At 41.7% G+C, this 12,293-nt stretch overlaps 1 protein-coding gene across 1 annotated transcript in view; it reads right to left on the bottom strand.

The window, feature by feature from the left end:
- Window positions 1-1,295: 1,295 nt before the first annotated feature.
- The window catches only part of LOC126456347 (damage-control phosphatase ARMT1-like), a 144,016-nt gene continuing 133,018 nt past the window's right edge, over window positions 1,296-12,293 (bottom strand). Inside the window, exon 6 of the mRNA XM_050092100.1 lies at window positions 1,296-1,571. Within this exon, the coding sequence (XP_049948057.1) occupies window positions 1,296-1,571 (276 nt within the window). The remainder of the gene's footprint in view (window positions 1,572-12,293) is intronic.

Here is a 12,293-nt window from a genome sequence, read left to right as displayed (position 1 = left end):
TGGACCAATGCATTATTGACTTGCTCAATTTGTGAAGCTCTTTTGTTTCAAAAATCATCTAATTTTTCTGCTGTTATAATAATTTGTTTGTCTGCACATGTACATCACTCCTCGGTTTCAATTTGAATTGAACATCACATCTGCCGATTTCTGCCCCACTTGGATAATTCCTTCGTGTTGTGTCTTTTTTTTTTTTTTTAAATAGTGTATGTCATTTTAATGTCCCCGCCAGAAACAGTATTTAAAGAAAGTAGAGAGTAGTGAATGGGGAGCCATACCAAGTGCATTAAGAACAACTGCCCAAGCACTTTGCTTTGCCTCAGCGAATATGCATACCATGTATGGCAGCCGGATTCTCAAATCCTGAATCCCATGGGCATACAGAAAAAATTTAACAGACCTTCAATGGGCGCTACCCCCTACACGGTGCTTCATGAGGACCTAGCAGACTTAAAACGCACAAAAGATTCCTTAATATTGATCCCGCTAAGGAATTCCCAGCGCCAATGCATGAAGTTAGAAAGATTTAGAGAACACTGGATGTCATCATAACCCGTGTACCGCCAGTCAAAGGAAATCTCATTAAATAGGGCCTTAAAGACGAAGCAGATAACAAACGCGTCTGTATTGATGTCCTGGGCGTGGAACATCTACAGTGTCCCAATTGCCCCATTGCCGTTGTTTTTAATTATTTCTTCTATCAGATTCTGTAATTGTTTTAAACATTTCAGCAAAACATAACCCAAAGATTTCAGTCTTCCTAGCGGATGTGACTTTTCACGATAAATGTGATATTCAGGGCCCATTCTTGAGCATTCACATATCTTTAAAAAGTATGTTTTGAAAAAAAGTGAAAGAAAAGTTACGAAATTTGTACTTACCTAATTCTTTTTTCGTGGTCCTAAAGTATCCCCCCACCCCAGTGCTAAAAGATATTTTCAAACTGTGAACCCCACTTACACGTCAGTACCTATTTAAAAAGTATGTTGTACATAGAAGTTACCAACAATTAACAAAATTTGGTCTTCTTTTTAATTTTTTGTGGTGGAAATGAAGTCCCTCGTCCCATCGCTATGGCAGTACACTTACGGAAAATGCATTGGTGTTATTATGCGTTGGGCAAAGAATTGATAGCTAAAAGACTGATTACAATAAATTTTATCCTCAAAGAGAAATAACGTTATATCCACGTAGGACCAGGTTTTCGCACAGCATTCGGTGTATCATGGATAAAATAAATCAAGTCTTGTGATTCCTATTTAATCGTGAGGCGATCTCTGGTGGACAGACGGCTGCTAGATGAACTCGGGCACGCAGACGATGAGGGCGAGCTGCCCGCTGGTCATCCAGCCCGGCTGCGACGCGTCGAGCTGTTTCTCCTGGCCCGGCTTCAGCCCGACCGCTGTTTCCGACTTGATCGTCCGCAGCGCCGCCATCGGACACGGCCGGAAGCCGCGCACGGCGTGCTCCAGGCGCGTCTCCACCGGCCAACGCAAGTCGCCCACCAGCTTCCGGAAGTTCACGTCGCCTTTGAAGATGGCCAGTGCGCTCTCTTGCAGCTCGGCGTACAGCTGTTGGAAAGAGAACACAGCAACTGCGCATGCGGGCAAGAAATGGGGGAATCACATGGGTTTAGTTGTCATTACATCTACATCTACATGATTACTCTGCAATTCACATTTAAGTGCTTGGCAGAGGGTTCATCGAACCACAATCATACTACCTCCCTACCATTCCACTCCCGAACAGCGCGCGGGAAAAACGAACACCTAAACCTTTCTGTTCGAGTTCTGATTTCTCTTATTTTATTTTGATGATCATTCCTACGTATGTAGGTTGGGCTCAACAAAATATTTTCACATTCGGAAGAGAAAGTTGGTAACTGAAATTTCGTAAATAGATCTCGCCATGACGAAAAACGTCTTTGCTTTAATGACTTCCGTCCCAATTCGCGTATCATATCTGCCACACTCTCTCCCCTATTACGTCATAATACAAAACGAGCTGCCCCTTTTTGCACCCTTTCGATGTCCTCCGTCAATCCCACCTGGTAAGGATCCCACACCGCGCAGCAATATTCTAACAGAGGACGAACGAGTGTAGTGTAAGCTGTCTCTTTAGTGGACTTGTTGCATCTTCTAAGTGTCCTGCCAATGAAACGCAACCTTTGGCTCGCCTTCCCCACAATATTATCTATGTGGTCTTTCCAACTCAAGTTGTTCGTAATTTTAACACCCAGGTACTTAGTTGAATTGACAGCATTGAGAATTGTACTATTTATCGAGTAATCGAATTCCAACGGATTTCTTTTGGAACGCTTGTGGATCACCTCACACTTTTTGTTATTTAGCGTCAACTGCCACCTGCCACACCGTACAGCAATGTTTTCTAAATCACTTTGCAATGATACTGGTCTTCAGATGACTTTACTAGACGGTAAATTACAGCATCATCTGCGAACAACGTAAGAGAACTGCTCAGATTGTCACCCAGGTCATTTATATAGATCAGGAACAGCAGAGGCCCCAGGACGCTTCCCTGAGGAACACCTGATATCACTTCAATTTTATTCGATGATTTGCCGTCTATTACTACGAACTACGACCTTCCTGACAGGAAATCACGAATCCAGTCGCACAACTGAGACGATACCCCATAGGCCCGCAGCTTGATTAGAAGTCGCTTGTGAGGAACGGTGTCAAAAGCTTTCCGGAAATCTAGAAATACGGATTCAACTTGAGATCCCCCGTCGAGTAAGACCCTTCAGTTTTTTTCTGTGCTACAAGTTAAGTAGTAGTAGTTCTACTCATACGTTTATCACTTTAGAAGGATGTTGGGCATGTTGTAGTACTACAATTTAAGACATGTAAGCTACCGCTTCTGTTTTGCTCTTTTCTGCTGATGGTTAAGTCAGCGAGCCGAACGTATAAGTGAAAAATTTTGCGCAACGGATTTTATAACGCTAATTTGTCGTCCTGACACTTATACGCTCTCCAGAAGGGTAAGCTTATCCTTTGCTCTATATGTGGCGTTAACTAGTCGTATGCAAATCTGGTTGGTTTCTAACCATATCCTCAGTATATGCTAGAATGTTCAGATGTGCTGACTTCAAACACTGCCTCCACCAGGTGGTTGCAAACATGAAATACGCAAATAAGAAGATAATAAAATGACAAAGGAAAGTACTAGCTATGAAATGATACCCTCGGTAGTGTTAAATTCTTTACTCTTCTGCAATTCACTCTATTCAAGATTACACAGTACGAGCAACATTATAGTTCTGCCTATTCACATTTGGTAATCGCTCTGTCTGGCACTGTCCTGTGATATATTCGCGGTCGTAAATTCAAGCGCGGAATACTGACATCAGCTATGGCAATTGCAATTATATTTAGAACTACACTCGCGACTAGTAACGTGAAGCCTCAGCACAGAACGAAAAAGACACGTAATCAGCAATTTACTTTACTTCCCTAACCGCCGTTGCAAATGCACGACCACTACAGTGATCTAACGCTTATCGCTGCAAAGGTTCTCGGCTCTGCGAGATAACATAAATTCTACCTCACCAAAAGCTTCCGTGGGCACCTCCACGGCTGCCGTGGAACACCAAACGATCCTCAGGCTCTCGCTACAAGTCCTCTGTCCCAGTAACGAGGTCGCACACCTCGCCAGGACCAACCTCACTCCTCAACGCCCCAGGAATAAGTGTTTCTCAGTCGCTACGCTTTTTCGTAGCTCCTGTTCTTTTTTTCTTCCCCCCTTTAATGTGCGTGGCCAATCATGTTGCTGGAAAGCGTTCGTTTCCGAGCGCCGACCAATCTCAGTTTTGCAACCGACCGAAGCTGCTAGAAGACTGTTCCAGAAGCTTCCGCTCCGGCCGTTGGGAAAACCACCTACACGTCGCCATGCGTTTTGTGAGCGAGCCCTTGTGTCTTCTCCTTGTCCTCGGCCACGTGGCTCCCGCTAAGCCGCGATCCACCCGCCTGGGGTTTCCAGGAGCTTACGGGCGCTGTTGTCTTCAGCTCTCAGGCCTGCCTGCCTCGCTTGTGTCTTTCCCGTTCTCCTGCCGGCCTCCCGTCTCCGTCCGCTTCACTATCGCCCAGCGTGCAGATATTCTGCTACAAATTAAGATCCCTAGCCGATGTCAGCATCGTTAATGGTTTCCTGTCTCGATGTTTATACTATTAAAGGGTCTTCTTTCCGGATTGGTAGTTGTAAAGTGGCTCAAAATGATGCCACCTTACAGACATACAAAATACAATTAACACATATGAGGGGCAAATGAAAACCGAACAGCCGGCCGGTGTGACTTAGCGGTTCGAGGCGCTTCAGTCTGGAACCGCGCGACCGATACGGTTGCAGGTTCGAATCGTGCCTGGGGCATGGATGTGTGTGGTGTCCTTAGGTTAATTAGGTTTAAGTAGTTCTAAGTTCTAGGGGTCTGATGACCTCAGATGTTAAGTCCCATAGTGCTCAGAACCATTTGAACCATTTTTGAAAACCGATCATCTGCCGCAGCGGGACGACGGAATGGTTCCATCCAAAAGTAATCACCACGATGTTTATCCCACAGGGAGACAGGACGATCAATTGCCGTTTCATAGAACGCGGTCGGCCGGTGACAGATGTACAGCCGCACCCACTATTGTACTTCCTCATCCGACTGAAACCGACGTCCACGCACGGTTTTCTTCAGGTCGCCAAATATGTGAAAATCGCATGGTGAAAGATCCGGCCTGTACGGAGGATGCTGCAGTGTTTCCCAACCAAATCGCTGCATCGTAGCCTTTGCTTTATAGCGCGTTGTAGTTTCTGCAGAGTCTTCGTAGCTGTGCACACTGATTACGGTTCCATGATCGAGTAACTCGACAAGCAGAAGGCCCCTGCATTCGGAAAAAGGTCATCATAACCTTACTGGAACTCGTGTGAACAGTTCTGGATTTCTTTGGCGGGGGGAGATGTGAAATATTTCCAGTATTAACCTTGCTGTTTGCCCTCGGGCTATCGGAATTATGTCTGACGGAATCAACCGGTTTCACGATAATGCCCGCCCACACACTGCCCATCGTACGGCTACGTTTCAGCTATATGGTTGGCTCCCAGGTAGATGCCATTTTCCTTGACTTCCGGAAGGCGTTCGATACAGTTCCGCACTGTCGCCTGATAACAAAGTAAGAGCCTACGGAATATCAGACCAGCTATGTGGCTGGTATGAAGAGTTTTTAGCAAACAGAACACAGCATGTTGTTCTCAATGGAGAGACGTCTATAGACGTTAAAGTAACCTCTGGCGTGCGACAGGGGAGTGTTATGGGACCATTTCTTTTCACAATATATATAAATGACCTAGTAGATAGTGTCGTAAGTTCCATGCGGCTTTTCGCGGATGATGCTGTAGTATACAGAGACGTTGCAGCATTAGAAAGTTGCAGCGAAATGCAGGAAGATCTGCAGCGGATAGGCACTAGGTGCAGGGAGTGGCAACTGACCCTTAACATAGACAAATGTAATGGTTCAAAATGGTTCAAATGGCTCTGAGCACTATGGGACTCAACTGCTGAGGTCATCAGTCCCCTAGAACTTAGAACTAGTTAAACCTAACTAACCTAAGGACATCACAAACATCCATGCCCGAGGCAGGATTCGAACCTGCGACCGTAGCGGTCTTGCGGTTCCAGACTGCAGCGCCTTTAACCGCACGGCCACTTCGGCCGGCCAAATGTAATGTATTGCGAATACATAGAAATAAAGATCCTTTATTGTATGATTATAAGATAGCGGAACAAACACTGGTAGCAGTTACTTCTGTAAAATATCTAGGAGTATGCGTGCGGAACGATTTGAAGTGGAATGATCATATAAAATTAATTGTTGGTAAGGCGGGTACCAGGTTGAGATTCATTGGGAGAGTCCTCAGAAAATGTAGTCCATCAACAAAGGAGGTAGCTTACAAAACACTCGTTCGACCTATACTTGAGTATTGCTCATCAGTGTGGGACCCGTACCAGGTCGGGTTGACGGAGGAGATAGAGAAGATCCATAGAAAAGCGGCGTGTTTCGTCACAGGGTTATTTGGTAAGCGTGATAGCGTTACGGAGATGTTTAGCAAACTCAAGTGGCAGACTCTGCAAGAGAGGCGCTCTGCAACGCGGTGTAGCTTGCTGTCCAGGTTTCGAGAAGGTGCGTTTCTGGATGAGGTATCGAATATATTACTTCCCCCTACTTATACCTCCCGAGGAGATCGCGAATGTAAAATTAGAGAGATTCGAGCGCGCACGGAGGCTTTCCGGCAGTCGTTCTTCCCGCGAAACATACGCGACTGGAACAGGAAAGGGAGGTGATGACAGTGGCACGTAAAGTGCCCTCCGCCACACACCGTTGGGTGGCTTGCGGAGTATAAATGTAGATGTAGATGTAGAAACACTGCAACATCCTTCATACAGCTCGGGTCTGTCACCGTGTGGTTTTCTCATTTCTGGCGACCTAAAAAGGCATGTATTGAGGTCGGTTTCAGTCGGACGAGGAAGTGCTAGAGTGGGTGCGGTTGTGGATCCGTCAGTGGCCGACTGAATTCTACGAAACAGGAATTGACAGTCTCGTCTCCCAGTGGGATAAATGTCTTAACGCGTGTTGTGATTTCTTCTGAATGGTACCATTCCATGGTACCGTCCTGACCTGTGTTTGGTTTTCATTGGCTGCCTCTCTAATATACCATATTAATTTACAGGAACTGACACGGATGGGCAAGTAATTGGCCTTAGCCGGCCTTACAGTCGAAACCATCCCGTCATTTGCCTTAAGTCACTTCGGAAAGCACAGGGAACCCAGGAACGGATCCATGGGGACTGGAGGCGATCAGGGCTCGGCATCCTCCACCCTCCTCTCAAGAAAATTTATTAAAACACTGAAAGCGTCTATATTTTTACGTGCAGTAGACTGTCGATAATTCGAAGTTCAAGGGACCTATCAAAAAGTTTCGCTCGTTACACAAGAAAGCAGAAAGTAATAACTAGAACTCAAAATAAAAAAGATAGTTTTTTGCTTACTTAATTCTTTTTTACTTATCTTAATACTTTAAACGAAAGGCACGTACAGCTTTTCAAGTATACGCAAGTAAACATCAGTTTCATTCATTCATCTGTGCTGAACAAATGGTTATCAAGTCTCGCATTTTCTCCATAAAATCTAACAGTTAACGAACCACCTCTCAGTATCGGCGAACCATTCATAGCGTAGGCTAAGAGCGAATTAAACAGTCTTTTTGTTGTATGTTTTGTTCTCTACATTGATTAAGACATTTCAGTAGTATCCTCAAGATGCGGGAACGCACCTTCTGGTATTTGCTTCCTCCCTCTTTATGAAACTTTTCAGCAATCTTACCTTTCTGCTACAGAATTGTCAACAGCGTGGATGACGGAATCCCGAAAGCTTTTGCTAATCCTCCATGTTCTTCCTTCCACGTTTCACGATCTCAATAACTTGGTTCTTTTCTGCGAAAGTCGGACGCATATACGTCTTTCAAGCTATTTTTTCAACTGATTTATATACTGTAGTAACTTGAAACGTCCCCTTTTAACAATTATACAGGACTGTGCTTAACCTGACACACAATATTTTTAGCGCAACGCAATCTGACTTTCAAAATTTCCTACTAACGAATGGCCCTGACAAACATTAAACTATACCTTTCACAAATCACTTACCTCACAAAAATCTTCGCTGCTCAAGCTACTGCAATACAGCGAGCGCCACTACTGCCAGCTAAATAAAAGATTCAAACTACTGAAGGCACTAACTACTGATAGGGATAGTTAGCAAATGAAAGATATTAATAGAGAACAAACAATGTATTTACCTTGATATCATAATATATAAATATATCAGTTCATGAAAAATTACAAAACTCCGCCATCTCTCTCCCCACATCCACCACTGCTGGCGGCTCACCTCCAACTGCCCAACGCTACGCACTGTTCACATCCAGCGGCCGCTGCCCAACACTAAAATGGCGAGTATTACAACAATGCAAAGCAGCCACAGACTGCACACAACACAGCCAGTGATTTTCATACAGAGGTGGCGTTACCAATAAAAAAACCTAAACAGCCTACTTACATAGCCCCCATGCTCCCCACAAAAAATTTTACAAATTGGATTGGGCAGTGGCCAATACAGATTTGAAAAAAAATTTTTCATAATTACAATAACAAAGAAATCAAATGCACACACTTATTGATACAATGTTGGTCAAAAGCTAAAATTTTGTCACAGTCCATAAAGATAGTCCTGATCATTCATCATAATAGTAATTACAGTTTTTTTCGCAAAGTCTCATTAGTAAAAGAAATTGCACACAGAAGTAGTGGATTTCCATGCAGTCTTGAAGAAGTAGTGTTGTCCTTCCAACGGAAAGACAGTGCTGACTCTTGACATGCATACAGGTAATGGGCCACAACAGAGCAAACCCACAGCAGAGTCATTCGAAGTTTTGATGAATATTGGTAGGTCATCACAGAGCAGACCCACTGTAGTCCTGGTAGAGATTACGATATTGGTGGGCCGCCAGAGGCGCAGACCCACTGCAGTCCTTGTAGAAATAAAGGTACTGATGGATCATCAAAGATGTAGACCCACTGTAGTCCTTGTAGAGATAATGGTATTGGTGGGCCACCAGAGGTGCAGACCCACTGTAGTCCTTGTAGAGATGACCAGCAGCCATCTGTTGCGACTGTGCAGGTGCACAATCACCATCGAAGAGTCTTGCGGAGAATATAGCAAGTCCATAAACCACCACTTGTGCACTCACAAAGTTTTTGGAATTGTCCTTAGAACCAGCAATGCTGTTATCCAGTCCCTTGCTGAATTATTAACACACGTGCAAACACTAACAGTCCCTACTTCTCACATATTGTCCATATACTATGACCAACAGAAACGTGTGCAGTGAAATGTAACTAACAAGTTAATAATATCATGAACTGGTGACAATTACAATTTTATAACATGAGAATACAATTACAAAGGTACACAATACATCATTAAAAACATAACAATATAGATAACATTTGTAGTAATAGGGGCTTTACAAAAGAATAGAAATAGACATATACGTCAGTGTTACAGGAATTATGACATGAGTACATACATAGAAGATCAGAATAATTATTGAAACATCAACTTCACACATGAGCATTTAAACAGAATGAATAACGTCTAACGTCTTTACAAAGTAAATAACATATTATTAATGCCAATTATATTTGAGGATAACAGTATTCCTCATCATAGTGAATGTAGCTTAATATTAAAAGAGAAAAAAATTCTATGAAACTACACAGAGACAGGAAGAAAACAAATACACAAGGGTACACACACACATAGTGGGATAACACCAATAGGAAAGGATAGGGTTCGTTTTCAGTGTAACATTTGGTACTGCAGTCCAACCCAAAACTTCATATATCTTTCTTCTTATTTCATCCTTTGTTTCCACCAAAAAAAAATTCTAACTAAGCATGCTTTCTGTGTTTATATGTTCACACATCTCTTATCTCATTTTTATTTTCCATTATCTTACCTCATCATTTATTTCCAAGAAAATCCTACCTAAACCTGTTTTCTCAATGCATTTCTTCCAATTCATCGCAACTCATTCTCTTAGAGGCTACCCCCTCTTAAGCTGACTTAAATCTACTGAGCTCAGATGCTAAACTAAGGGACGAGGCAATGCAGCAGCACGTAAAACAATTATTATAAACAGCAATGAAAAAAATGGAAAATTGCAAAGCAAGCTACAGTATAAATTAGCAAAAGTCAAATTCAATAACACTATGCCTGGCAAACAGCAGCAACTTATACCTAAACATGACATAGCTCAACCAGAAAAAATAGTACACTAAAGATAACAATGCAGATAAGGGAAATGTATAATCACATCTTAATGTCTAAGTAATTAAAGTGGTGCACCACAACAACTTATTGTAAAAGAAATATTACCATGTACTTGAAAAGAAAATTATAGATGCAGTTACTGTTATTAGTCCCTTCTTATTGTTCTCTCCATTCCAAGAGCTCCTTTTTCGAAGAATGTGGATCAGAAAATAATTATTTAATAAATCTGTTGACAGAAAGTGTTCACATTAGCAGATGCATTTAAGTTTATTTTATAAAACCAATGCTGCAACACAGCTGGAAACCAGATGTTAAACAAAATGAGCAATCTCTTAACTACAAAGACAATAGATGAAAAATGTTTCTAATCATTTCATTAGGCATTTTAGTAAATATCATAAATTACGAGCTCCACAGTATGCTTTCAACAAGGAAATGTCAATAGCGAGGACAATGGCCTCCCCTTTCTTTTATTCTACCTGTGCTTCTGATGAGGCACTCACTAATGGCTTTTTTTTCGGGCGGCTGTCGCCCAGGTGGGTGCCCGCGACGCATTATGTGCAGGTGGTCACATAACTTTCTTACGGAAATATATACAACAGCAGTTTCCGCTACAGTGACAGTCTCACATAAAAATATTTCACAGGTCAAGAATTAGCATTGCAAATCTGTAGAAAGAAAATCCTATAAATATAAGTGTCCAAATAAAATATTCGTCAGCATTGTGATACAGTCACACATTTACGCACATTTCATAACTCTTAAAGTACGATTCTTGGTTTCCAACATACTTCTTATTCCTCATATACGGTAGCATAATCTTATTGATCATAAACATATCTCAACAGCATAGTACACATCGTCGTCGTAATAATAACATCATAACACCTCAGTCAAATCTCAAAAAGGTCGTAGCTTTCTGCAATAATTTCAAACCATAAAAAATATTCTCTGCTCATTTCAATAGTGTCATCTGCCTCAAACATACTTTAAAAATCATGATCTCATACCAAATACATCATTCAAAGCTCTCGTAGTATCACAATGGTTCCGAAAAAATATGAACAGTTTACAATGCACAGACAAAATACAGTTTCATAAGTGTGAAGTTATCCAGCTGTGTAATTACGTAAACATCTGTCACTGACGTAGTAAAAAACATGTTTATCTCTCAGTTAAATGATCAGATAGCTGTGTAATTTGTGTGTTAGAGAAATATGGTACCGATGTGTAAAGTTGTATAAGCAAATACCATATTAGCTAGGGCTCCTTGTGCTTGCCAAACACATGGTACACAAAGTAAGCGTGTACCCCCCTGAGGATTAATGTAATTATACCCTCAGGTGTTACAGATTACAGCAATGAAATGAAATGTATCACTGAAAACTTTCTTTGTAATTCAAAAATCTTTAAAAATAAATGTTTTAAGTACAAAATTAATCACTCAAATGCGTGTACTGTAGCGCTAAACTGTGCATCTTGTCGCAACATAATCTCTGTGGAAGTGTCGTAGTTATCGTCCTCCGAAAGCTAAGTTCTGCAGAAGCCAATGTACTTACCTCATGATAAACAAAAGTGAAATGCTTTGCGTAGAGATATCTTAGTTATTACGCTTATTGTTGTGATGAAGAAATTACTGTGCTGTAACGTATTGTTGTGCTACGGAAAAGTCTGTCTCATTGTAGCTATACCACAGAAGTTACTACTAAAACATGTTTTACTTTCCAGAATAAAACAGAAAAACTGTGCAGACATAAAACAGAAACACCGCAAAAGCAACATTGTATATTGTCACTCATTAGTAGCGTCGTGATAAAATCATGTAGCTGTCACATAAACTAACCTCTGTGTCATCTGGTATCTCTCAGAAAGCACATTAAATTCAGAATGTATTTTCAAATAAACCAAAATGTTGCATTAAAATCTCATTAGCAGTACTGGTAAATGTTCTAATCGTACAACTAACAAGCAAGAATGTACAAATACAACACTGTGTCGTCTGTTCACTATAACAATGCATTCGTAATTTCTGTTTCAATAAGTTCTCTTGGTTCTTGGCTGGATATTGAACTTCAAACATTGTTACATGTTAACAGATTCTAAATCTGACAAAGCATACTAGAAATGTGAAGTGAAAAGTTTTATGGCAAAGACAAAGTTAAAAAGCAGATTATCTTTCAATAAACGGTTTTACATGTGAAATGTGGTGTAAACCTTTACTCTTCCTAGTACTCAGAGTTTGAACTTGAATGCAATTGTCAGGCGGTATACGTCGGTAAAGAATACTGGAGTTTTTCTCAAGGTTAGCGTCTATGTTATTTTTCCCTGAGCCAGCGGCCGCACGCAGCTGCCTGCTGTGCGAGTCATTGCCTATTGTCTCTTTGTTGGCGCGCGTCGTTA

Source organism: Schistocerca serialis, chromosome 2 (assembly GCF_023864345.2).
Source record: "Schistocerca serialis cubense isolate TAMUIC-IGC-003099 chromosome 2, iqSchSeri2.2, whole genome shotgun sequence".
NCBI lineage: Eukaryota > Metazoa > Arthropoda > Insecta > Orthoptera > Acrididae > Schistocerca > Schistocerca serialis.
Note: the sequence above shows the minus strand (reverse complement) of the source record. Positions and strands in the feature narration are given on the sequence as shown.